This window comes from Lepidochelys olivacea (genome assembly GCF_965140295.1).
Source record: "Lepidochelys olivacea isolate rLepOli2 genome assembly, chromosome: 14".
Classification (NCBI taxonomy): Eukaryota; Metazoa; Chordata; order Testudines; family Cheloniidae; genus Lepidochelys; species Lepidochelys olivacea.
The window spans coordinates 36404913-36431918 of record NC_140424.1 but is presented as its reverse complement, the minus strand read 5'-3'; the positions used below and the strand labels follow the sequence as shown (position 1 = coordinate 36431918).

Below are 27006 nucleotides of genomic sequence, written 5' to 3'. Positions count from 1 at the left end.
CAGGTGAACGAGCCTCTGATAGTGTGGCTGATGTTATTAGGCCCTGTGATGGTGTCCCCTGAATAGATATGTGGGCACAATTGGCAACGGGCTTTGTTGCAAGGATAAGTTCCTGGGTTAGTGGTTCTGTTGTGTGGTATGTGGTTGTTGGTGAGTATTTGCTTCAGGTTGCGGGGCTGTCTGTAGGCAAGGACTGGCCTGTCTCCCAAGATTTGTGAGAGTGTTGGGTCATCCTTTAGGATAGATTGTAGATCCTTAATAATGCATTGGAGGGGTTTTAGTTGGGGGCTGAAGGTGACGGCTAGTGGCGTTCTGTTATTTTCTTTGTTAGGTCTGTCCTGTAGTAGGTAACTTCTGGGAACTCTTCTGGCTCTATCAATCTGTTTCTTTACTTCCGCAGGTGGGTATTGTAGTTGTAAGAAAGCTTGACAGAGATCTTGTAGGTGTTTGTCTCTGTCTGAGGGGTTGGAGCAAATGCGGTTGTATCGCAGAGCTTGGCTGTAGACGATGGATCGTGTGGTGTGGTCAGGATGAAAGCTGGAGGCATGCAGGTAGGAATAGCGGTCAGTAGGTTTCCGGTATAGGGTGGTGTTTATGTGACCATTGTTTATTAGCACTGTAGTGTCCAGGAAGTGGATCTCTTGTGTGGACTGGACCAGGCTGAGGTTGGTGGTGGGATGGAAATTGTTGAAATCATGGTGGAATTCCTCAAGGGCTTCTTTTCCATGGGTCCATATGATGAAGATGTCATCAATATAGCGCAAGTAGAGTAGGGGCTTTAGGGGACGAGAGCTGAGGAAGCGTTGTTCTAAATCAGCCATAAAAATGTTGGCATACTGTGGGGCCATGCAGGTACCCATAGCAGTGCTGCTGATCTGAAGGTATACATTGTCCCCAAATGTGAAGTAGTTATGGGTAAGGACAAAGTCACAAAGTTCAGCCACCAGGTTAGCCGTGACATTATCGGGGATAGTGTTCTTGACGGCTTGTAGTCCATCTTTGTGTGGAATGTTGGTGTAGAGGGCTTCTACATCCATAGTGGCCAGGATGGTGTTATCAGGAAGATCACCGATGGATTGAAGTTTCCTCAGGAAGTCAGTGTTGTCTCGAAGATAGCTGGGAGTGCTGGTAGCGTAGGGCCTGAGGAGGGAGTCTACATAGCCAGACAATCCTGCTGTCAGGGTGCCAATGCCTGAGATGATGGGGCGCCCAGGATTTCCAGGTTTATGGATCTTGGGTAGTAGATAGAATATCCCAGGTCGGGGTTCCAGGGGTGTGTCTGTGCGGATTTGATCTTGTGCTTTTTCAGGAAGTTTCTTGAGCAAATGCTGTAGTTGCTTTTGGTAACTCTCAGTGGGATCAGAGGGTAATGGCTTGTAGAAACTCGTGTTGGAGAGCTGCCGAGCAGCCTCTTGTTCATATTCCGACCTATTCATGATGACAACAGCACCTCCTTTGTCAGCCTTTTATAAAGCTTTATAATGATACCTTACAAGAGACCTTTTGCATGAAAAATATTGTAGTTACATTATATTCACACTCATCAGCATACTTTCATAAAATCATATAGAGTGCATCACAACCAGCATATAGCATTACTTAGTAATATCCTAAAATTCAGTTCTTTAAGGTGTAGCTAGAGAGCACAGACTAATGCCGCTAACTTACAGCTACTTCTATTAAATAAAACAAAGAGAAATACAGCCTCTGAAATGGAGGCTCACCATTGCCTCTTAGTTCTGGTAACCTTTGGAGGAGGAGAGAGGCTGCCCCCATTGGCTGCTCCAAAGTGTCAGATTTCACTTTTTGGCTCCATCAACTTTTCAATGGAAACAGTGACTCTGAGGTTCCGTTCAGTGACCTTGTGTATAATAACCATTCTCCGACAACCCCAGGAAAAAGGTCTCTTCTTAGTTTCCATTGCACATTTGTCAACAGTCTCTCGTATTCCAGTTCCTGCAGTTTCTCTTCTGCTTCCATCGATATCCAGTAGAAGGCATTGATGTACAATATATTTATTTCAGGTTTCAGAGTAGCAGCTGTGTTAGTCTGAATCCGCAGAAAGAACAGGAGTACTTGTGGTGCCTTAGAGACCAAAAATTTGATTTGAGCATAAGCTTTTGTGGGCTACAGAAAAGCTTAGCCCACAAAAGCTTATGCTCAAATCAATTTGTTAGTCTCTAAGGTGCCACAAGTACTCCTGTTCTTTTTAATGTTTTTATTGTTCTTTTCAGGTCAGAAGGGCTTTTTTTTAAGTTTGACTCATTTCAGAGACTATATTTGCATATTAACCCACACTAGTCATTACAATTTCCCATTTAATCACTTCCTCTTAATATTCAAAACTATACACACTAAGTGCTTATTCCTTCCACCAAATCTTTTTTCTGGTCTGCAATTCCATTATATAAATATAATTATTTCAGAGTGCAACAACCATTCAAAAAGAAAAAAAGTTACAGTTCCTCTAAATTTGATAGGCATGTCATACTTTCTTTGATTATTCTGAGACATTTCATTTCACATTCTCTTGGGATTAACAGAATAAGAGACATCCTATTGGTGGAACAAGATACGTTATCCACACAAAGAGAGATAGTATATCAGATTCATAAGGCAGACAAGAGTACAATTTTATTTCTTTGTTTACTTTTGGTTTGATTTTGAATTTGTGGTGAAAGAAAGGTAGTTCAAATTCTGTGGAGTATCAGAACATTTGATCTATTCATCCTTCAGTTTCTTTGGGTTATTTCTAGTCTATTCAATCCGACATCTTCCAAGCACTTATCGGGGATTTAGTAAACTCAGAGGAGGCAATGAGCCAATCTGATCAGGAAATAAGGTTTTTACCCTTATTTGTCAATCATCCAGGAGGGTGCTTCAGTAACTGCAGAAGAGAAAAAGGATTCCCCTAAATTTCTGAGAGAGTCTTGCCTCAGTAACTAGCAGTAGTTTGATGATCTTATTTAAACATTCCAGGTTTTATTCCTCAGGCGGGGATGAGCGGGGGAGGACATAGGCACTATTTTGGGTAAACAGAGATGGGTGCGAGTTTCTTGCTGTGTCACTGAGAAGAGAACAGATTCAGATCACAGTTGCCAACTTTCACGCAGTAAATAAGCACTCCGACTTTCACAATAAGCCAAAATCAAGCTAATTCCATATCAAAACAAGGCCAAAACAAGCCAGTCCCTAAGAACCCCAACACTCTATGTAACTAGATCCCCCCAGTGTGCAATCTGAGACTATGGTGGGCCTGCTGTGCACCCCTGACTCTCTTTCCCCCTTGCCCCTGCTTGCCCCTTGCCCCTGTTTGCCAGGAGCCGATCAAAAAAAAGAAGCAACAAGCAACAAGCTACAAGCCAAACAAGCAACAAGCTACATGCCAAAAGCTAGTCAACAAGCAACCCAGAAGCCAATTAAACCAAAAACAAGCCCAATTTCTGCATTTTTTTCATGGGTTTGCCATGTCTGATTCAGATTTTAACCTTGCACATTAGAAATGACTCTCATAATTAACAATATACTCAAGGGATAGCTGATATCTATACACATCACACCTGATTCCATCCATGTTGACCATGGAATGACCATAATCAGAGTCAAAGATGAGGTCATTGGTTTCCTGCTACACATTGCATTTCACTGGTGGACAGACTGCAATGGAGGCAAAACCCTGAACAGGGGGGGATGCAGAGTGACTTATCCCATCCCAGGAGATGCCTCCTGTGAAATTTGCTTTGGGGAGCTTTGAGGAAGTGCAGAAGCATTGCTGCCAGATTGGAGATCAAGACATGTACTGCTGATTGCAGCCTTGCAGTTCTGCCTCTCCTCCCATTTTGGGAATGCTGGTGTGGCTGATAGGATCTGCAAGGGCTGGACTTGTTGGCTCTGGAACCAGGAGACAGAATAGTAATTGTATGCCTGCCATCTAGGCATGAGGCTAGATTGGGAAGCAGATTATTTGCCTCATTAGGGAAGCAAGAACCACCTTCAGACTCTGACGTGGGCTACATAGACCTTGAGGGTAGGGCAGCTAGGAGTTACTGGGGCTACTCATTCATTTCTTCCCTTCTTAGGAGTAAGTGAGTGTATTGGGCACAGCTGTGGCTTTACCCTCTGGTGGCTGAGCAGGGTGGCTGAGTATGAGGGCATGCAGAGTTGTTGTAGCTAGGTTGGTCCCAGCATACCAGACAGATGAGGTGGGTGAGGTAATATCTTTTATGGGACCCATAGGCACCGACTCCATGAGTGCTCCTGGGCTAGAGTAACCACAGAAAAAAATTAGTGGGTGCTTAGCATCCACCGGTAGCCAGCTCTCCCCTTCCCCTGCAGCGCCTCCCATCTGCCGGATGCCCTGCCGATCAGCTCCTCGCCCTCCCCCCCATCACCTCCCACCCACCGGGATCAGCTGTTCTGCCGCAGTCCCTGCTCTTCCCCATTCCCCCCAGTGCCTCCTGCACACGGCAGAACAGCTGATCCCGGTGGGTGGGAGGTGCTGGGGGGGAGGGCGAGGAGCTGATCGGCAGGGCATCCGGCAGATGGAAGGCGCTGCAGGGGAAGGGGAGAGCTGGCTACCGGTGGATGCTAAGCACCCACACTCAGAGTAGGGGCGCACTCAGAGTAGGGGGCGGAACTGGGCGGGAAGAGGAGGGTAGGGATGGGAAGAGGCGGGACAGGAGTGGGGACTTGGGAGAAGGGGTGGGGTGGGGTGGGGGCAGGGCCTGGCGTGGAGCATGGGATGTTGAGCACCCCCAGGGCCCAGAGGAAGCCAGACCCTGTGATTGGACCAACTTCTGTGGGTGAGAGAGAGCTGAAGAAGAGCTCTGTGTAAGCTTGAAATCTTGCCTCTCTCACCAGCAGAAGTTGGTCCAATAAAAGATAATTACCTCACCCCCTTCTCTCTCTGAGTGTAAGGGTAATAGTCTAATGCCAATGCATACAGTTTATGCATCCCCCCCATCAGGGCTAAACCTAAAGTAACAATCTTGTAATGCCCGCTGATAAGCAGTGCAATTTCTAAATTCCCCAGTCAGTAGCTGATGCATTTGTACCTTCCCCAAGCACCCTTATTATTATTATTATAATATCATCAATTATGTTTTATTTTTCTTCAGCTCTTGCTGCTACTGCCTGGGTGATGCATTGATAGCGCCATGGATGTTCCTGGCCGCTCTCACTGCAGATTTCATAGCGGTTTCGATCCAGCCGTGAGGCTGGGCTGTGAGTTCTCCTGCAAAATGGACCCTCCCTTCATTCTGAAACAGAGCCTTGGAGTAGTCAACAAACTGGTACGGAGTGAATGAAACAAAGGATCCCATGGAATATCTGTCCAGGCCCCATTTCTTGATCATGTGCTTATCGCAGACACTCTGGATATAATTCTTGGGCACTTGGTGGATTTCTGCCAGGTCCCCCAGAACCACATCAACACACTTTTCATCACTGAGGGGACTGAAGAATTCAGCATCATCGCCCCAGGTGTAGGAAGCCAGGATCACGCCCAGGCCACTGGGGAAATTGTGGCTGGGGTAGTAGACGAATCTGGAGGGGCGATCCGTGACTGACCTCCCACCCTGGATTCCCTCCTTCTCCCAAAACCTTTCAGTACAGACCAAAACAATCTTAGTGGCTTCTGAATAGTGAATGGAGCGCAGGGCATGGGCCTTGTTAGTCGAAAGAGGTGGTGAAAATTTAATAAGCCGTGTGGCTTTTGCCGTGGCAGTGACAAGAACATAGTCGGATGTCACAGCCAAGGGGACCAATGCATCTGGCCCCTGGTAAAACACTCTCACTTGGTCATCCTCGTTTAGTATCTTCACTACTGTGGAGTGAAATAGAACGCCCCTGTGAATATACTGGTAGAAAGTATCAGGAAGCTGATCAAATCCCCCAGTGATCTCATCATAACTGAAAGAAAGGGGGAGAAAAGAGGATGGTAAGGCAACAACATCATTGGACAACAGTTATCTGAGAGAATTTCACAAGAACGACAAGGAGAGCTGTAAGGAGCTGCATAGTTGAAGATAGAACCTAGCCCCCACTGAGTGCCAACTCCAACTTCTTTTATTATAGTAGAGTGGCAGGCCTGCTGCTGTTAAGGTTAAGATCAACTATCTGTTTAAAGCTTGACTCTGCTAAATGCTCTAAAATCTGCGTGATTACTCAGATTCCCTTGGAATTAGTTCTGCCTCATGGGAGCGCTGGGGAGCATTAATGATACTACTTTAGCGTCATTTGACCTAGGAGGTTCTGAGATACAGCAGAGTGATGCCCCAGTATGCCCATAACACATACACTCTGGACTTAATTACTGAATTCCATAGGATCTGACCCAGTTAGAAGCTATGGACACTGTGAAAGTGACCCTGGTTTTTAATGGCTAGTGAACTATAGTAATGAACACTTATCCTTTATAACAAGTCAGACCACCAGTGCCTACTTCAAAGAAGGCAACCGGCTGCATTGATAAGATGAGGTTGATGGACAGTTAAATGTATTGAAAGATGGATGGATTGCCAGACAGATCCTACCAGAGCTACATGTCCCTTCCACATACAAAGCAACTGAATAAAGATTCCTTTTTCCTTACCGCTTCTCAGAGAATATAATATGGTCCATGAAAGAGTGAAGAAATGACACCTGGAATTCACTATCTTCATTCAGCAAATCACCGATCATGTTGATGGCTCCTCTACTTAAATTTCCTTCTTTAATCAAAAACTCCTGGGTGGGGAAGAGTGGAGAGGGTGGAAGGTGCATGCATATTATATCCCCATAGAGAAGAGATATTTCTTTTCAGTTGAACATAGGAATTTTTCAATATCCATAAGGGATGGGCAGAAGTCAAACCCATCCACTATCCTACTCGATGATTTGTCTGCTTCCTCATAAACAATCACTGAAGTAAGGCTGATGCTCACTTTCAAGACACAATCCCTCACCCAGTTTTGATGCACGTGGTGCAGTCCTGACCCCCACCCAATAAAGTCAATGGGAGCTTTGCCATTGATTTCAATGGGGCCAGGATTTTATTCCTAGTGTCCATACCAAGATTTCACTGTCTTTGACTAAAGATTCATGATCCAGTCCACACCTCCTGTGGGGTAAAAAGTAATTGTGGGTGGGTATACGGAGACAGGTTCTCTCACTGAAATAATTTTGGATGGGGATACATAGGTGGATGTCACATAAAGTGCTGGGGTGGGAAGAAGAGATGTCAAATCAGTCACACCAGAGTGGAGGAGGGCGCTACACAAACACTAGGCAGGTGGGAGCACAGAGACTGGTGTTTTGGATAGGGAGAGACAGAGAAGATCCATGGCCTTGCCCTCCCCCTGCCACTAAGGGGAATCCAGAGGACCACCGAGGGAAGAAGGCTGTGCTCCGTGAAGACTCATGAGGCAAATGTGTTGCCTCCACCCAACCAGTAGCTTTCAGAGGATTCGGATGCATTGTCTCCTACCAAGGACTTTGTGCACATGGCAAGAACTATCCCACAAGGAGTTACATTGGCAAAGTGAGGAAAGTATGTCTACACTACCCGCTGGATCGGTGAGTAGTGATCCATCTATCGGCGGTCAATTTATCGCATCTAGTATAGATGCGACAAAGTCGATCCCCGATCGCTCTGCCGTCGACTCTGGTACTGCGAGAGGCGGAAGCAGAGTTGATGGGGGAGTGGCGGCAGTCAACCCCGCACCATGAGGACGTGAGGTGAGTCGATCTAAGATACGTCGACTTCAGCTAGGCTATTCTCGTAGCTGAAGTTGCATATCTTAGTTCGATCCCTCTCCCCCCCCCCACCCCCACTGTAGACCAGGGCTTAGAAAATCAGGCACCTTTAGATTTAAAGATACTGGAATGCTAACTTCAATTACCTTGGTGGAAAAGGAGTCATATTTCTCTTTCAGAACACTGCAGTCTGTGGTCACCTGGGTAGCAACGAAGAAAACAGTTGTTTGTTTCATGATCACAGTTCCACCTTTAAAGGGTGTTATTTTCCCTGTTTGTGATCATGTACTTATATATGGTATCCTATTACATATGCACAAGGGGGCAGGACATGAAATGACTGCTCAGGTGAAAAAGCTGTTAAGAATATCTTTTAAATGGAGATACAAGGGACAGCTTTTGTTTTCCACTCCTGCAGTTCTCCAAATGACTGAACTGCTTTCACTCAAGCTTTCTAAACAATACAAACAAATAGACTAAAGGTAAAATGTTTAAATGTGGCAAAATGAATCTGGGATCTAGCTCCCACCTTAGAAGTGACTTAGGTACTTTAGGGGGCGCATTTTCAAAGGTATTTAGGCATCTAAACATGCAGATAGCACTGGGATTTTCAAAAGCACCGAAGTGCCTAAATCCCATTGAAATCCATGGGAGTATGGCACCTAAGTCTTTGGAAATACCACTAGCGGCTAGATTCACAAAAGAACTTATGCTCAGCAACGCAATGCCTAACTTCTAGATGCCTAGAAAATCAGTGGGATTCACAAAGGTTGAATTTGGCATTCAGGGTTATGTCTATACCGGAAAAAAAACAACAACCCCAAAACCCACACCTCCAAGTCTCAGAGCCCAGTCATGACTTGGGAATGCACGGCTGAGGCCGCAGGGATAAAAATAGCAGTGTAGATGTTCCCTCTGGAGTCCTGGCTCTGAAACCCAGTGAGGGGAGAGAGTTTTGGAGCATGTGCTCCAGCCCAAGCAAGAATGTGTACACCAATATTATTAGGCTTGCAGCCCAAGGCCCCTGCTCCTGGGCTTTGACACTTGGCACCATGGGTTTTTCTTTGCAGTGCAGACTTACCCTCAGGCTCCCTGCACAGTGAGTGGAGGTAGACAGGCCTTTAAGAATTAGATCCACAAAAGCCAGCACACAGACTAAATTAGTCAATGGGAGATGCCAAGGAGAGGGGTGTATACTGTGGAGGAAAAAATCTAGTAGGCCTAAACTTATAGGCCTAAAACTTTGGTCAAGCTAACTGTGTATATAGAGCATAAGAAGAGGATGAGGAAAATTCCATTGTGGGGCAATTACAACAGCACATCTTAAGAAATGTAACCATAACAGCTAGAAATTAGGAAAGACCGTTAACCGCAAAAGAACAGATTTGTCAATAACAGGAAAAGCTTGTTTTGCTATATTCCAAATAAGGAAAGCTGCAGTTAAAACTTGCACTATATGCCAAATATGGGAAAATGCCGTTAAAGGAAATTTGCTTAACAAATTGTGGTTTTCAGCTATATAAGCTCCTGTATTTTCTGTATACGACAGGAACAGCTACTTAGAGCTGTTACCCCCTGCGCTTGTAATCAATAAAGGAGCCTCAGGCTTGTTCTGATCCAAACACAACCCGTGGTTAATTTTCCACCACAATCCTAAATCCCATCCCTCTCAGGAAGTTCGGCACCTGCGTCTGCTTGGGATTCTCAGCTGCGAGCCTTCTCCTGGAATCGGTCACCTCAGGTGTCTGTTGCAAGCAGTAGCAGCAGCAGCCGCTTTCTAGCTTTTGGTGGCAGTAATTAGAGTGAGTCGGGGGGGGGGGGGGTGGGCGAGAGCTGCCCCCGCCCATGTCCCTTCCCCTGGGGCCCCCTGCCCAGTGCAGGTGGAGGGTCCATGCCACGGCTCCCCACAGCTGCCCAGCCACTCAGCTCTTACCATGGACAGGCTGAGGCTTCAAGGCCCCATCCTTCGGCCAGGGGCGGGGCCTTGAGCAGAAGGAGCAGGGCACGGCGGGGCCACAGAGGGGGCAGGGCCCTTGGCCCCCCATTTTTGGGAAGGCTCCACCACTGCTGGTATGAGTACGCTAATGTGGGAGACCACCAGTTCAAGTCCCCTCTCTACCTGCTGAGGGGGAGGGATTTGAACAGGAGTCTCCCCACCTCTTCCATAAATGCCCTAACTGCTGGGCTAGTCCCAATCTCTCTTGCTGAAGCTGTTCCATTTTGGATGAACAAATAGTCATTGGAGCAGAGGAACTGGATCCAGGGTGTCCCAGGTGAGTGTTTTAACCACTGGATTACACAGTCATGCTCACTTGCTCCCTACTTTGTCTCTTTTTTAAAAAAATCCAGCCCCAGATGCCTCTGCATCCATGAGCATAGGTGCTGAGTTTTATTTTTCTCCAGGGATACTCAACCCTGGCTCTGTCCTGAGGTCCCTTCCCCACTCCGCCCCCTCCCACAAGGCCCTGCCTTTGCTCCACCTCCTCCTGTCTCCACTCCGACTCCAACCCTGAGACTTCCACCCACCCGCTGCTTGCTGCTCTCTGCCCTCCCCGAAGTGCCTCTGCCAGCACCAAACAGCTGATGGGTGGCACCCACAAAGAGCTGTGGCTGATCATAGAATCATAGAATCTCAGGGTTGGAAGGGACCTCAGGAGGTCATCTAGTCTCAAAGCAGGACCCATCCCCAATTTTTGCCCAATATCCCTACAAGGCCCTCTCAAGGATTGAACTCACAACCCTGGGTTTAGCAGGCCAGTGCTCAAACCACTGAGCTATCCCCCCCCCCCCCACATGGGTGCTGAGCACCCACTATTTTTTTTTCTGTGGGTGCTTGAGCCCCTGAGCACCCCCGAGTCAGTGCCTATGTCTGTGAGCACTGAAACACCTTTGAAAATCTGGCCTTTAAGAGCCTAAATCTCATGAGTTCAGCTGTAACACTGCACTTCTGTGTGTGTGTGTGTGTGTGTGTGTAATAGACAAAAAAGTCTAGCAAAACTCCAAAGTGAGAAGCTACGGCTTATTCAAATTACTATATCTTGAACACTGCTTAACCTCAAGTTTTCAACAACAACAAATGTCTCCTAGGGGCCAGCGCTATATGGGAGTAAATTTGGGCTTAATTTGGAAATATACATACCAAGTTAATATAGATTTACTATCCTAGCTAATATGTGTCGGAGAATCATGTCGCTCTGAGGTTTGCTTTCCTAAACATTTACTAAGGATACATACCGAGCACCCTTTGAAACCAGTGGAACTTGAGGGTGCTCAGCACCTCCCAGATGTGCTCAGCACCTTGCAGAATCAGCTTCCCAGGATATGTCCTCACTGGAGAGCTAACTCAGTTGACCAGTCTCTGGGTTAGCCTACCATGGGTGTGAGCAGCCACACTGCAAAGCCAAACCCAAAGTACTGTGTCCTTAATGGTATTGCATGCTCCCACGGATTTCTCTAGGACTTCTGGAGCCGGGTTCCATGGTTCTGTGTGATGCAGTAAACTGAGCTGCTTTATGAGATTTTCCCTTGTTTGTCCTTCTTGGCACATGGGGGGGGGGCAGAGGGGATTGTGGGATGGCACTGGAGGAATATCATCACTTGAGTGGTTTTTAGCTTGTATTTTCACTGCCAAGTGGGCAGGATAATAGCTCAAGTGAAAGCAGAGCCCAGGCTATAACACATACTACCAGTCATGCCAGCTAACCTGGGTTGAAAGGACCACTAAACTTGAATGAGAAAGCTGTGTGGGTGTGGATATGAAGGGAGCTTAGGACCAACAAGTAAAAGTCCAGGCTAACTCTTTAATGAAGAGAAACCCACGGTGCATGAGTCCTTTCCACAACACACATACCTTATCCAGTGTCTGACGATAAAGCTCACTAGCTGATTTTCCTCTCTCTGTAGGGTGCAAGGGGTATTGCAAGATATCAGGGTTTCTTTCTACCTCTCCAGCTCTTGCCCTAATGTTGTTAACTAAATACCAAGCGTTGTCATCAGTATTATAGAATGGGTTCAGTTTAAGTTTAAATTTGGTAACAAATTCACGCACAATCCTAAAGAGAAAGGAAAGGGGTGGGGGGAAACAGAGAAAAATGTCAAAACTGAAAAAAATTAAATTCACAAAACAATTCACTTTTGGAAAAAAGGCAAAAAACCCAAAACTGTTTGCCTGAGAAAGTTTCAGAGTGGCAGCCGTGTTAGTCTGTATCCACAAAAAGAAAAGGAGGACTTGTGGCACCTTAGAGACTAATACATTTATTTGAGCATAAGCTTTCGTGGGCTGCAGCCCACTTCATTGGATGCATGCAGTGGGAAATACAGTAGGATGATTTTATATATACAGAGATCATGAAACAATGGGTGTTACCATACATACTATAACGAGAGTGATCAGTTAAGGTGGTAATAGCTCACCTTAACTGATCACTCTCGTTATAGTGTATATGGTAACACCCATTGTTTCATGTTCTCTGTGTATATAAAATCGTCCTACTGTATTTTCCATGAATTAAGTGTATATATCTATATATCTATATATATAAAATACTCTCCGAAAATAAGTTAATAATTTAATGCAAGTTGATAACAATTAAGATTATATATATAATTCTCACAGAAAATTTATATAAATATACTAAATATTTCCCATCATATTGTTTAAATATGACTAGTACTATAGTAAATGAAACAATGAAATCACACTATTGTGGCTCTTTTGGGTAATGTTGAACGCTAGTTTGGCTTCTGAACCACTGACATTTGAGTATCACTGTCATAAAGGGTCCACATCTCTTGGATCTCTCTGGGGTGGGACCTCTGTAACCAGTCCATAAGCGGTATCTGACAGCTGTGTACTCCAAGAGCACACCAGGAAGCAAATTGTGACTCTAATTTCTGGTTACCCCTTTGCCTAAGGGGGAATTAATCTCTGGTTTACCCTTTGCTTCAGAGGGAATTTATCTGGGCCAATCCTAGGCACTGCCCCACGAGGCTGGTTTGGTTGCACTGGCTGGCATAGTAGAGAGCCATAGCTCCAATCCGCTCCCTGCTTCTCCCCACCCATTTGCAGCCCACCTGTTCTGGAAGAGTAACAGCGCTCAAAGATGTCTCTCTCCCCTGCACACAAACTGACAATGTGAAGCAATGCAGGTGGTCCACACAAGGCAGAAAGAGGGCACCTTAAGCTCATCAGATACAAGCCCTTCATTATTTTTTTCTAGGAATTATCATAAAAATCTTAAAACTGAGGCTTTTCCTTTTATGAACAGTATCGGTGGCTGAGAAGGGGTAGATGTATTACCTGTGGTGTATGGGCAAACGCATGGGTCCGAGGTCCACATACCAGCCTTTGTCCTTATCATGATAGGTCATGATGCGTCCTCCCACACGATCACTGGCTTCCAGAATCAGAACCTAAAAACAAAACACAGGCCATGGTTTTCTATCACTTCTATCACTTGCTGGTTTCTAATGGCTAGATTCACAAAGGGACTTAGGTGCATAAATCCCAAATGTAGATGCCACTGGCATTCACAACCCTCCCCCCCCACCTCCCCCTTCCCGGCTCATCTGCCACGGAATCTTGCAAGCATCTAAACTCACTCAGTGCCTACATTTTCACTGTAAAAGTTCCCTAAGAACCTAAGATTCTACTCTGGGGATGAGTAGGAATGCAAAACTTAAAGGGGGAGATGTGATGGAATGCTGCCTCCCTCTAGGTGTCTGAACACCTGTGCCACAGAGCCATCTGTGAACTGAGGGAAGATAGGTGTACTTCTACACAGCTCATCAGCAGGGCCCAACCCAATCACCGAGCTCAGAGAGAGGGACACCAACATCAGACTGTCCCATTGCCCAGGAGTCAGGGCATGCTTCTGAGAGGTGGCAGCAAGGCCGGCGTTACAGATCGGTGATGCAGCCTACCTCTCAGGGTGCCGTGGTCGGGGGGGCACCATGGTCAAGAGGTGGCCCTGGGTTATGAAGCCACAGAAAGGAGCTTGGGGCAATGCAGCAGGAGGCAGCAGGACCTGGGGGCAATAGAGGGGGATGGGGAGGCAGCAGGAGCCAGGGGCAATGAATGGGGAGCCCAGGGAGGCAGCTGAAGCCATGGGTACCAAAATACAGGTTAGCCCAGGTTGCCCTTTTCCCGAAAGCCAACCCTGTGTGGCAGATCCCTGTTCAAATCTCCTCTCCCAACCAGGCACAGGGAAGAATTGAATCAGAGTTTCCCACCTCCCAGATGAGTATCCTAATCACTGGGCTGGAAGTGATGAGGGAAGTCTTCCTCTTCCTCCCATCTCTGGCTCTTTTGTGTGAACTCATCTGTGGAGCCTGAGCTCTGAGCATGCTTACCGGATCGGATCCCTGGGGGAGGAATGGTGACCTTCCCCCAGTTCATGTATCCCACTGGGACAAGGGGGCCAGGTGCCTAGAGGTAGCTGCAGTGTGCATGCTCATAGACAAAAACATAGGAGCCCCAAAACTTAGGCATTAAGTGAGTTTAGGCATCTAGAAGATTCAGGGACAACTGAGCAGGAGTTTTGCGAATCTCACTGGGGCCTGATTCTGGGATTTAGGCACCTAAAGTTGAAGTTAGGCTCCCAAATCCTTTTGTGAATCCAGCCCCTTAACTTTAACTCAATGAACTTTTTTGAGAGTAGCAGCCGTGTTAGTCTGTATTCGTAAAAAGAAAAGGAGGACTTGTGGCACCTCAGAGACTAACCAATTTATTTGAGCATGAGCTTTCGTGAGCTACAGCTCACTTCATCGGATGCATTCAGTGAGCTGTAGCTCACGAAAGCTTACGCTCAAATAAATTGGTTAGTCTCTAAGGTGCCACAAGTACTCCTTTTCTTTTTTCAATGAACTTTGAGTCTGGAAAAGAGAGTAATATACTGCTTGCGTGCACAGAGCACCCAACTCAATGAAATTCACCTTGTTCTGTTCTTCAACATTGTTTACTCTATCAAAACAATCAGACCATTTCAGAGAAGCACTGATTGCCTGGCCTGTATCTGGCTCCTCTCAGTCATTATAATTACCTTGCAACCAGCATCTTGCAGCAGTTTGGCAGCAGTGAGTCCACTTATTCCTGCCCCTACGATCACCACCTTCTTTGAATGACACCCTTTTTCCAAGCCACTTTTGGCAATATCCACCAGTTCTTCATAGTCGGGGTCAGTAAAGCATTTTTCCCACTCCTTCAGTTTTCTAGAGATACTCTCCAAGCTTGGTGCTACCACAAGGAGTAAGAACTGAAGAAGTACTAGAGACAGATATACAAAGAAAACAGATGACGCAAATGAAGAAGGAAACTCATTCACGGAGCTCAGTAACGTCACTGATGTGATACCCCAGGTCCAGGAAGAGGTTAATAACCTCAGATTCTGGAGTTTAGCTATATTAGCAGAGAGGGAATGTACTACTACAGAAGAAGTCAGTTGTGTGATAACATTATCTATCTTTTTACAATATTTTTCCCCAATCCAGAAATAAAATGAGCCAGAACTAAACAAGCGATATGTTCCTTGAAAATATTTCAAAAGAAGTATACAATTTTCTTTTAAAGTCTCATGGAAATGTTGTGGGTTTTTGTTTTGTTTTGTTTTTTTTTGACAAAAAAATTTTTTTCAAGCTGTTTCCAAAGTGTTTCAGTTTCTGAAGGAAAAACCAATCAACAATATTGAATTTTTCCTTACGAATGATTTGTTCAATATACATTTTTGTTAATAATCAATTCAATTTTGTGCCCATTTTTTTCAAACTGTACATTTTGAACAGCTTTAACATTAACTTAGCTTTCCAGAAATGCACCCCTCAATGGTGACTCAAAGGAGCTCTTATTAAGAACACTTAGCAAGAGCTTTGCAGGATCAGGACCTTGGTTTTGGTATTTAAAACCTACAGGGCTTTCCTATTCCTTATTATAGGACTGATTTACAACATTGTTGTCCATTGATATGTTGAAAATACATTTCAACTGAGTCCAAGAACCATGTTCAAGCCTTGGTCAGAGGAGGACTATTATACCCATGATAAAATTGGTCTTTCTGTGTAACTTTGAAGCACAGTGCAACCAAAAATACACCATTGGTGCTGTTTTCCCCAACTGTACATTGCAACACTTAACAAGTAGTAAAGGTTTCTGGGAGAAAATCAACGGAAAGAGACAGAGAGAGAGAGAAAAAAAACAGAAATACAATAGTGAGAAAGAGAGAGGAAAAAGTTATGAAATAAGAAACTAGTTAAATATTAAGCAATTGCAAAGTAAGATGTGCCCAAAAAGGCAAAATACCCCATTCCTCCACAAAAGTTTCAAAAGAAGAAATTTCACTCACAGAACCTGTCCATGTTCCAACTGGCAGCTCAAGTCATCAAGTCAGCCATGTCCTTTTGTACACCAAACTAGGCTGGTTGATAAATATCCTAGGGCAACCGGCTAGCTCTGTGTCAAGTGAAACTGGGAGAACTGGCTGTCACAAGGAATCACAGGACCACATCCTAGGAGCTGATCAGCACTGCCTCTGGCTTACTCTGGGTAAGTCAGTGTTTTCCAGGCATGTGGGACTCAGAAACAAAGAAGGGGTGGGTGACGGGAGGCTCTGCCCTTTCAATCTTATGCCAGGCATGCTTAGAACTCAAATCAAGCTGGGGAAGGCTATGAAAGTTAAAGATTGTTCAAAAATTGTATTTGTTAAATACACTGAGTGCAACAGTTAGGGAAGGGGCCTGAAAGGCATTGGTTCTCCTGACAAATTAGTACATTCTTAATACTCTGCAATTGTCTATATTTTCTTACATATTTTTGCATGTGATATGCCAAGACTGGCACAGGGATGGGTGGGATGTAGGTAGGAGTTGTTGGCCACTAGTTTAGTTTCACTGCAGAACTCAAAATATGCCCTGTAGATTCATCGTCTTGATGGATTGCTGTATTGATTAATTTCTTGGACCACAGTGGTCAATAAGGGTTAGGACTACTGAGCATCTACAGCATCATGCAAATTATTACCGGCATAATCAGAATGAGACATTCAAGGAGCACATGAGAAACAATTGCAATTTATCACAAGTCTCTTTATTAACAAAACTACTACACAGATAATTCCACAAATACTGAAATACAACAGCAGATAGAGAGATAGAGCTAGGTGTTTAGCCCTATGACTGGTGTGATCGGGTGCCTGGATGGACCACACTGAAAATGCCTCACTCAGGGCAGACTGGAAGAAACAAGGAAGACAACCTCCCAAAACTGGTGCTTTATGCTATAGTTAGATTTACCAAACCAAAAGTTCTCCTGTAACACCACACTGGTTAACAAGAAGCAAAACACAGTCCCCTTTAAGCATTCCAGCCTTTGGTTCCCATCCAGACAAATTGGTCTAATACGGACAGAGGTTCCTGAAAACCCATTTCACCATATCTGAGGTTCTACCAATTCCAGAGGATCAGAGACTTACTCCCAGGTCTATATAGTGTGACAAAGTTCCTCCTCTGCCTTGGTGGGTCCTGCACTTATTGGCAGATTTGCTCACCTCAGAGGTTCATGGCAGCCCTCAGTTTGGCCACTTTTGCTAGTGGCTCAAACCTGCCACTCACTAAGCTAATCTCGTCACTGGCCAGCATGGGGAAAAGGAAGGAGAACAATCCCCGCAGTCTCTGCTGATGCACCTAGTGGGTCGGGGGACAGGCCAGGGACCTTCCCCTCTGGTGGGACCTACAGTCCAGACCAACTCCTTTTATATCCAATGGGGGGAGGGAGAAGGGGGGAACCCGGGCCCACGCTCTACTCCAGGTTCCAGCCCAGGGCCCTGTGGATCACCGCTGTCTACTGTGTTTCTTGTAACAGCTGTGTGACAGCTACAACTCTTTGGGCTACTTCCCCATGGCCTCCTCCCAACACCTTCTTTATCCTCACCACAGGACCTTCCTACTGATGCCAGAGAGCATTTGTACTCTTCAGACCTCCAGCAGCATGCCCTCTCACTCTCAGGTCCTTGCACATCCCTCACTGACTGAAGTGAGGTCCTTTTTAAACCAGGTGTCCTGATTAGCCTATCTGTCTTAATTGATTCTAGCAGCTTCTTAATTGGCTCAGGTGTCCTAATTAGCTTCCTTCCTTAATTGGCTCCAGAAAGTTCCTGATTGTTCTGGAACTGCCCCTGTTACCTTACCCAGGGAAAAGGGACCTGATTAATCTGGGGCTAATATATCTGCCTTCTATCACTGTCCTGTAGCCATCTGGCCCGACCCTGTCACTATATATATCACACTGTTACTGTCAGCCAATCCTTAGTAAACTAGCTAAAGACTTATTCATAAAAGAAAAGAAGAGATTTACTGAATGGTTAAAGAATCATTTACATACAAGTGACAGTCAGCGTTCATAGATCAGGATCATAGCAGTGATGGAATAGACTGCCGGCTTGCAAAAGTCTCTCTGGTGACAGAAGATTGGAAGGTCCTCAGTTCACAGTTCAAAATACTCCTTTTAGTTGTAAATCCACTGTCCAGAGAATTGGACCAGGAATTAGGCATGGAGATGTCTCTGGTGTCTTTTATATCCTCTGCCACATGCATGGAAAGTTACTGTCCCAAACGTAGCTCGTAGCCTGCCACCAGCAGCAGCACAGAAGTAAGGGTGGCATGGTTGCCACCCTTCCTTCTCCTTCGCTGCTGGTGGCAGTGCTGCCTTCAGAGATGGGCATCTGGCCAGCAGCCGTCATTTTCCAGCCATCCAGCTCTGAAGCCAGTGCAGAAGTAAGGGCAGCAATACTGCAATCCTCTTACATTAGTGTTGCAACCCCCTACACTACTCTCTTCTGGTTTGGACCCCCATGGTTATAACACTGTGAAATTTAAGATTTAAATATCTGAAACTGTGAAATTTACCAAAATGGATCATAAATTTGGTAGGGCCCTAATCATACACCATTAATAGCTACAGGCTCCATAGCTCAGGAGTTAAAGCACTGGTCTTGTAAACCAGGGGTTGTCAGTTCAAGTCTTGCTGGGGCCTGGCATTGTCCTTAAGTCACAGGGTGGCAGGTTGGTGCTTACTTGCTCCAAAGATCCCTGTAGATGAAGGTTCAAGACCTGCAGTCCCTGACAATTCTGTGGCTGCAGATACAAAGGAACACTTTTGGAAGGAGGGATAGCTCAGTGGTTTGAGCATTGGCCTGCTAAACCTAGGGTTGTGAGTTCAATCCTTGATGGGGCCATTTAGGGATCTGGGGCAAAAATTGGGGATTGGCGCTGCTTTGATCTGGGGGTTGAACTAGATGACCTCCTGAGGTCCCTTCCAACCCTGATATTCTAGGATCACAACCAGCATCAGTCACGTGTCATCAGCCCTTACATTCTCACTGTGTTCTCCCTCTCCTCCATAATCACTGTTAGTGATGGTAATATAGCATTTGGGCCTGTATATTTGTCTGAGATAGAATTTTGGATTTTGTTGGCCGATTTGATAGTCTTATATTCTTATTAACATGTGTGAACAAAGAACAAAGATGCTGTGTGTTGCTTCTGCCCAGCCAGATGGGTTTGTCAGAAAAGATAAGGAAGAGAGTTAAAGTGTTGCTGGGTATGGTGAGAGTTTAATATATAAGTGTACAATTGATGACTGACTTGACTCCTATCTCAAGGCAAGGTCAAGCAACCAGTTGGGGGGAGACATAAGAAACACTAAGAAGCCAGAGAAAAGGTGACCCTGGCCAGTACATAACCTTACTCCCTATCCTTCCCGTGGGGTATAAAAGAGGTGGTACCAAAGCCTCAGGACTCACAACTCTCCAAAACAGAACATGACCATAAATGGTAAGTGTGGGACCAGGGGCATGCACTACAGGTATAATTATGCCTGCTAGGAAAGGGGAGGGGGACAGGGAAAAGCTCTGTGGCATACAGAGCTATGGATCTGCTTACTTGATTAAACCAAATAAACATCACATTGCCTGCACTTCAGATTCTGGATTTCTGTCTGCGTGACAAGAACCAAGTGAGGGGGAGAGGGAAAGCCATAACAATCACACCATGTGAGTCTCGTTCTCCCCTCCAAGTAAATCCATACAGGTAGAGTCTCACTCTGCCAATTAATCTCTGCTTGTCATTCAGATCCATGGAAAGGAAACCACAGGGAATCTTTCCAGTTCTGCAGTGAAAACTTCATACCATTAAGCTTAGGAATCCTAGACGATGGAGGAGTAACAGAAGAAGTCAGTGGAGTGGTGGCATTTTTCTGCTGACCCTAGTGAAGACTTTTAAAGAGAAAATTTCCTGGTGCAGAAATAAAATGAAGTAAAGCTAGTCAGAAAATGGTATTGTCCTTGAAAATTTTCAAAAGAAGTATGTGTGTGTACGAGGGCTGTCAACTGATTAAGAAAAATAATCTCAATTAATCATGAGGTTAAAAAAATCGCAGTTAATGACAGTTTTAATCACACTGTTAAACAATAATAGAATACCATTTATTTAAATATTTTAGATGTTTTCTATATTGTCAAATATATTCATAGAATCATAGAATATCAGGGTTGGAAGGGACCTCGGAAGGTCATCTAGTCCAACCCCCTACTCAAAGCAGGACCAATCCCCAACTAAATCATCCCAGCCAGGGCTTTGTCAAGCCTGACCTTAAAAACTTCTAAGGAAGGAGATTCCATCACCTCCCTAGGTAACGCATTCCAGTGCTTCATCACCCTCCTAGTGAAAAAGTTTTTCCTAATATCCAACCTAAATCTCCCCCACTGCAACTTGAGACCATTACTCCTCGTTCTGTCATCTGCTACTACTGAGAACAGTCTAGATCCATCCTTTTTGGAACCCCCTTTCAGGTAGTTGAAAGCAGCTATCAAATCCCCCCTCATTCTTCTCTTCCGCAGACTAAACAATCCCAGTTCCCTCAGCCTCTCCTCATAAGTCATGTGTTCCAGCCCCCTAATAATTTTTGTTGCCCTCCACTGGACGTTTTCCCATTTTTCCACATCCTTCTTGTAGTGTGGGGCCCAAAACTGCGCACAATACTCCAGATGAGGCCTCACCAATGTCGAATAGAGGTGTCATAAATATAAAGGGAAGGGTAAACCCCTTTAAAATCCCTCCTGGCCAGAGGAAAAACCCTTTCACCTGTAAAGGGTTAAGAAGCTAGGATAACCTCGCTGGCACCTGACCAAAATGACCAATGAGGAGACAAGATACTTTCAAAGCTGGAGGGGGGGGGAGAAATAAAGGCTCTGTCTGTCTGTGTGATGCTTTTGTTGGGAACAGAACAGGAATGGAGTCTTATAACTTAGTAAGTAATCTAGCTAGATACGCGTTAGATTCTGTTTTGTTTAAATGGCTGATAAAATAGCTGTGCTGAATGGAATGTAAATTCCTGTTTTTGTGTCTTTTTGTAATTTAAGGTTTTGCCCAGAAGGATTCTCTATGTTTTGAATCTAATTACCCTGTAAGTCATTTACCATCCTGACTTTACAGAGGTGATTCTTTTACTTTTTCTTCTATTAAAATTCTTCTTTTAAGAACCTGATTGCTTTTTCATTGTTCTTAAGATCCAAGGGTTTGGGTCTGTGTTCACCTATGTAAATTGGTGAGGATTTTTATCAAACCTTCCCCAGGAAATGGGGTATAGGGTTTGGGAGGATTTAGGGGGGAAAGACATTTCCAAGCGGGCTCTTTCCCGGTTATATATCTGTTAGACACTTGGTGGTGGCAGCAATAAAGTCCAAGGGAAAAAGGAAAATAGTTTGTACCTTGGGGAAGTTTTAACCTAAGATGGTAAAAATAAGCTTAGGAGGTTTTCATGCAAGTCCCCACATCTGTACCCTAGAGTTCAGAGTGGGGAAGGAACCTTGACAAGAGGGGAATGATCACGTCCCTCGATCCGCTGGTAATGCTCCTACTTATACAGCCCAAAATGCCATTAGCCTTCTTGGCAACAAGGACACACTGTTGACTCATATCCAGCTTCTGATCCACTGTAACCCCTAGGTCCTTTTCTACAGAACTGCTGCCTAGCCATTCGGTCCCTAGTCTGTAGCGGTACATGGGATTCTTCCATCCTAAGTGCAGGACTCTGCACTTGTCCTTGTTGAACCTCATCAGATTTCTTTTGGCCCAATCCTCTAATTTGTCTAGGTCCCTCTGTATCCTATCCCTACCCTCCAGCATATCTACCACTCCTCCCAGTTTAGTGTCATCTGCAAACTTGCTGAGGGTGTAATCCACTCCATCCTCCAGATCATTAATTAAGATATTGAACAAAACTGGCCCGAGGACCGACCCTTGGGTCACTCCACTTGATACCGGCTGCCAACTAGACATGGAGCCATTGATCACTACCCATTGAGCCCGACAATCTAGCCAACTTTCTATCCACCTTATAGTCCATTCATCAAGCCCATACTTCTTTAACTTGCTGGTAAGAATTGATTTCAGTTACAATACAGAACGCAAAGTGTACAGTGCTCACTTTACATTATTATTTTCTATTACAAATATTTGCACTGTAAAAAAGGTAAACAAAAGAAATAGATTTTTCAGTTCACCTCGTACAAGTACTCTAGTGCAATCTCTATTGTGACAGTGCAACTTACAAATGTAGAATTATTTTTTTTACATAACAACACTCAAAAATAAAACAATGTAAAACTTTAAAGCTCACAAGTCCACTCAGTTCTACTTCTTGTTCAGCCACTGGCTAAGACAAGCAAGTTTTTTTATATTTAGGATTTAAGATCACTTTAGATAAGCTATTACCAACAGGAGAGTGAGTTTGTGGGGGGCGGCGGGGGGGAGAAAACCTGGATTTGTGCTGGAAATGGCCCAACTTGATTATCGTACACATTGTAAGGAGAGTCGTCACTTTAGATAAGCTATTACCAGCAGGAGAGTGGGGTGGGGGGAGAGGAAACATTTTGTAGTGGTAAACACCCATTTTTTCATGTTTTTGTGTGTATAAAAAGATCTTCTGTACTTTCCACAGTATGCATCCGATGAAGTGAGCTGTAGCTCATGAAAGCTTATGCTCAAATAAATTGGTTAGTCTCTAAGGTGCCACAAGTCCTCCTTTTCTTTTTGCTTACCAGACTGTAATTGCCAGGATTGCCTCTGGAGTTTTTTTTTTTCTTCAATGATGTCACATTAGCTATCCTTGAGTCATCTGATAGAGAAGGTGTAATAAAAAGTTAAAGAATATTATTTTGCCCATTTTCCTCTACTTTGTAAATATTCCCCCCCCCCGAATTTCTTTTTTTCTGTACTCACTTTTGTACCTTTCGCATAGATCTTTTAATTAGAAAGCAGAGAAGAAAGGGTGGGGGAGGCAGAGAAAGGGAGGGGGAGTGCCAAAAATCCAGTACAGCAAAGATGATATCAGATACATTTCATTTCACGTTCTTTTGGTGTTTAGAACAGAATAAGAGACAGCCTGTTGGAGGAACAAGGGAAATTAGCCACATGTAGAGTTGTCATATCAGACTCACAAGGAAGACAAGAGTAGAGTTTTGTTTATTTTGCTTTGTTTTTTAATTCGTGGTAAAAAACAGGGGGTTATATTCTGGGGTATTGGGACATTTGATCTATTCATCTTCTTCCTGTTTCTTGGGGTTAAACAGCAAGTTTCTTTTACAGTTGCCATTCATATATCTTTGATTCAGAGGACCCAGTGGGCCAATATTTAGGAAAACAGAATTTTACGCTTAATTGTCAATCTTCAGGGAGGGTGTTTCAACTAACTACAGGGCAGAAAAAGGAATCTCATCCATATGTAAATTTCTGAGACTCTTTTGTCCCAGTAACTAACAGTAGTTTGACAATATTAATTAAATATCCCAGCTTTTAATCTTTGGGTATGGAGTAGGGAATGATTCAGTCCAATTTCATTTTTTCTGGGATTCCTTAGGCAATATGTTTCATGCCCTGGGGTGTGAAGTGGTGTTCACCTGTTGTTTAATTTTCTAGCTAGAGTTAGAAGAGGCTAAGCATGATTTCGGGTAAAATGGGACGGTGCAAATGTTTGCTTTGGCACTGAGAGGAAACAGATTCAGATTTCAACCTCACAAACCACAAGGGCATGTAGTTATTAACAATATATTCAAGAGATAGTCAACATCTATATGCATCACACAGTCTTCCATACAGGTAGATCATGGAAAGACCAGGACCATAATCAGGAGTGAATATGAGCTAAATGGCTTCCTACTACACACCACTTTTCACCGTTGGACAGATTGGGTCAGTTAGGCAGAGACCTGAATGGGGTGGGATGCAGAGCTGCTTATCCCATCCCAGGAGGGACCCCAAGAAACATTTTTTCTGCAAGGATCTCCAAGGGAGTGCGGAGACTGGTTTGGAGACCAGGACATATGCTGTTCTGTGCAGCTATTCCTTTGGGGAGTGCTGAGGTGGCTGATGGGATCAGCAAGGGCTGGACTTGTGGCTGGCTCCAGAAGTGCAGATTATGTAGTCTTTGGTTCAGTGTAGTCTTTGGTTCAGATTATATGACTGGTTAAGTCAGGAGGAGTAAGAACCCCCTTCCCACTCCTACATGGGACACCTGGACCTAGGACTAAGTGAAGCTACTTGCTCACTTATCATCTTCCTAGGGCATGTGGGTGCAAGGGGACTGGGCAGGGACTGGGCACAACCTTGGCTTCACCCTCTGGGAGCTAAGCAGAATGACTGAGGCAGCTCAGCAATGTGAGTAACAATCTAATGCTGGTGCAGGCAATTTATGCACCACCCCTTCAGGGTTGAACCACAAGTGACAAGTGAGTAGTGCATGGTGATTAGTGGTGCAATTTCTAATTCCCCAAGTGCTAGCTGGTTCATTTGTCCCTTCCCCAAACCCCTCACTATTACAGTTCTTTAATTGATTAAAGTTCATTTTCCTTCAGCTCATGTTGCTGCTGCTTCGGTGAGGCGTTAATAACAGCATGGATGTTCCTTGCTGCTCTCACAGCAGATTTCATAGCGGTGTCGATCCAGGCGTGAGGCTGGGCTGTGAGTTCTCCTGAAAAATGGATCCTCCCTTCATTCTGAAACAGAGCCTTGGCGTAGTCGACATATTGGTACTGGGTGAAGGAAACATATGAGCCCATGGAATATCTGTCCAGGCCCCATTTCTTGATCACATACTTATTGCAGACACTCCGGATATAATCTTTGGGCACCTGGTGGATTTCTGCCAGGTCCCCCAGCACCACATCAACACACTTTTCATCACTGAGGGGAATAAAGAATTCAGTATCATCGCCCCAGGTGTAGGAAGCCAGGATCACGCCCAGGCCACTGGGGAAATTGTGGTTGGGGTAGTAGACGAATCTGGAGGGGCGATCCGTGATTGACCTCCCGCCATGGATTCCATCCTTCTCCCAAAACTTTTTAGTACAGGCCAAAGCAATCTTAACATCCTTTGTGTAGTGCATGGAGCGCAGGGCATGGGTCTTGAGAGGAGAAAGAGGTGGAGAAAATTTAATGAGCCGTGCAGCTTTTGCCGTGGCTGTGACAAGGACATAGTCGGCCGTCACAGATAAGGGGACCGATGTGTTTGCCCTACGGTAGAACACTCTCACTTGGTCACCCTTGGTTAGTATCTTCACTGCTGCAGAGTGAAACTGAATACCCCCACGAATATGCTGGTAGAAAGCATCAGAAAGCTGATCGAATCCCCCAGTGATCTCATCAAAACTGAAAGAAAGAGGGAAAAGAGATTATGGTAAAACAATGACAGCCTCTGACAAGTTATCTGAATGAATTTCACAAGAAGAATAATTATGAGAAGAGCTGTAAGGAGCTGCATAGCTGAAGATACAAGCTACCCTCCACTGATTTGCCAACTCCAGCTTCTAGCAGAGTGCCAGATCTGCTGCAGTGAAGGTGAAGACCAGTTCTATGATTAAAGATTCACTCTTCCAAATGCTCTAGAAACCTCATGGTTACTCACATTGCCTTGGAATTAGGTATGTCTCACGGAATTGTGGGTAGAATTAGTGAGCCTAATTTGGGATCATTTGACAAAAGGGTTTGTGAGATACAACAGATCTCTGCTCCGATATTCCCATCGCACATACACTCTCGAGTTAATTATTGAATTCCATAGGAACCCACCCAGCTAGAAGCCATGCACTCTTTCAGTAATGTCCTGCTCAGCCTGTGTGAAGGGACATTTGCATTTCATGGCTAGTGAATTATACACATACCCTCTGTGACTACTGAGATCAACAGTGCCTTTGTGAAAGAAGGCGACCAGCTGCACTGATAGAAGGGATGATAGATGGATGAGATAGAAAGAGGTTGCAGAGGTATTTAAAAATGGATGGTTACATAGACAGATCCTACCATAGGCACATGTTCTTTCAAATATAAAGCAAGTAAATAGATTCATTTCTTCTCACCTGGTGTCGGAGAAGGTAACATGAGCCATGACTGAGTGAAGAAATGACATGTAAAATCTACCATCTTCATTCAGCAAGTCACCAATCATGTCGATGGCTCCTCTACTTAAATTTCCTTCTTTAATCAAATACTCCTGGGTGGGGAAGAGTGGAGAGGGTGGAAGGTGCATGCATATTATATTCTCATTTAGAAATGACAGCCGAAGAGATATTTCATTGCAGTTGAACATAGGAATCATTCAATATCCATAAGGGATGGGCAGAAGTCAAACCCATCCACTATCCTACTCGGTGATTTGTCTGCTTCCTCATAAGCAATCACTGAATTAAGGCTGATGCTCACTTTCAAGACACAATCCCTCACCCAGTTTTGATTCACTGGGTGCAATCCTGCCCCCCCCCCCCCCCCCCGCCAATATAGTCAATGGGAGCTTTGCCATTGATTTCAATGGGGCCAGGATTTCACTCCGAGTGTCCATACCAAGATTTCATTGTCTTTGATTAAAGATTCATGATCCAGTCCACACCTCTGAACCCATGCACTACCGTCTGGTGTGATTTGTCTGTTTCCTCATAACCAATCACTGAAGTAAGACTGCTGCTCATTTTCAAGACACAATCCCTCACTCCTTTCCATTCACATGATGAAATCCTGGTTTCTGTGAAGTCAACGGGAGCTTTGCCATTGACTTCAATGAGCACAGGATTTCATCCATAGTGTCCATACCACAGTTTAATTGCCTTGGATTAGAGAACCATGGTCCAGACAACACCTTTTACCTTAGAGGGTAAAAGTAACAGTGTGAGGGAAACAGAGGAAGGTTGTCTCATTCAAATAAATGTGGATGAGGATACAAAACTGGATGTCAGCTGG

The 27006-nt window shown here is 44.8% G+C and overlaps 2 protein-coding genes across 3 annotated transcripts in view; both read right to left on the bottom strand.

Moving 5' to 3' along the window:
- Positions 1 to 5126: 5126 nt before the first annotated feature.
- LOC311530282 (L-amino-acid oxidase-like) lies at positions 5127 to 16083 on the bottom strand (the record flags this gene model as incomplete). Its single annotated transcript, XM_084646734.1, has 7 exons — positions 5127 to 5910; positions 6593 to 6726; positions 7881 to 7934; positions 11585 to 11786; positions 13034 to 13146; positions 14775 to 14998; positions 16071 to 16083. The coding sequence occupies 7 exons, from the start codon at positions 16081 to 16083 to the stop codon at positions 5127 to 5129; spliced, it is 1524 nt and encodes a 507-aa protein (XP_084502860.1).
- Positions 16084 to 23059: 6976 nt separating this feature from the next.
- Positions 23060 to 27006, bottom strand: part of LOC311530567 (L-amino-acid oxidase-like) — a 50548-nt gene continuing 46601 nt past the window's right edge. For both annotated transcript variants that reach the window (XM_084647360.1, XM_084647358.1), the window contains exons 6-7: positions 26133 to 26266; positions 23060 to 25425 (exon numbers count right to left, since the gene is read on the bottom strand). In XM_084647360.1, coding sequence (XP_084503486.1) covers positions 24612 to 25425; positions 26133 to 26266 — 948 coding nt within the window. In that variant the 3' untranslated portion in view covers positions 23060 to 24611. The remainder of the gene's footprint in view (positions 25426 to 26132; positions 26267 to 27006) is intronic.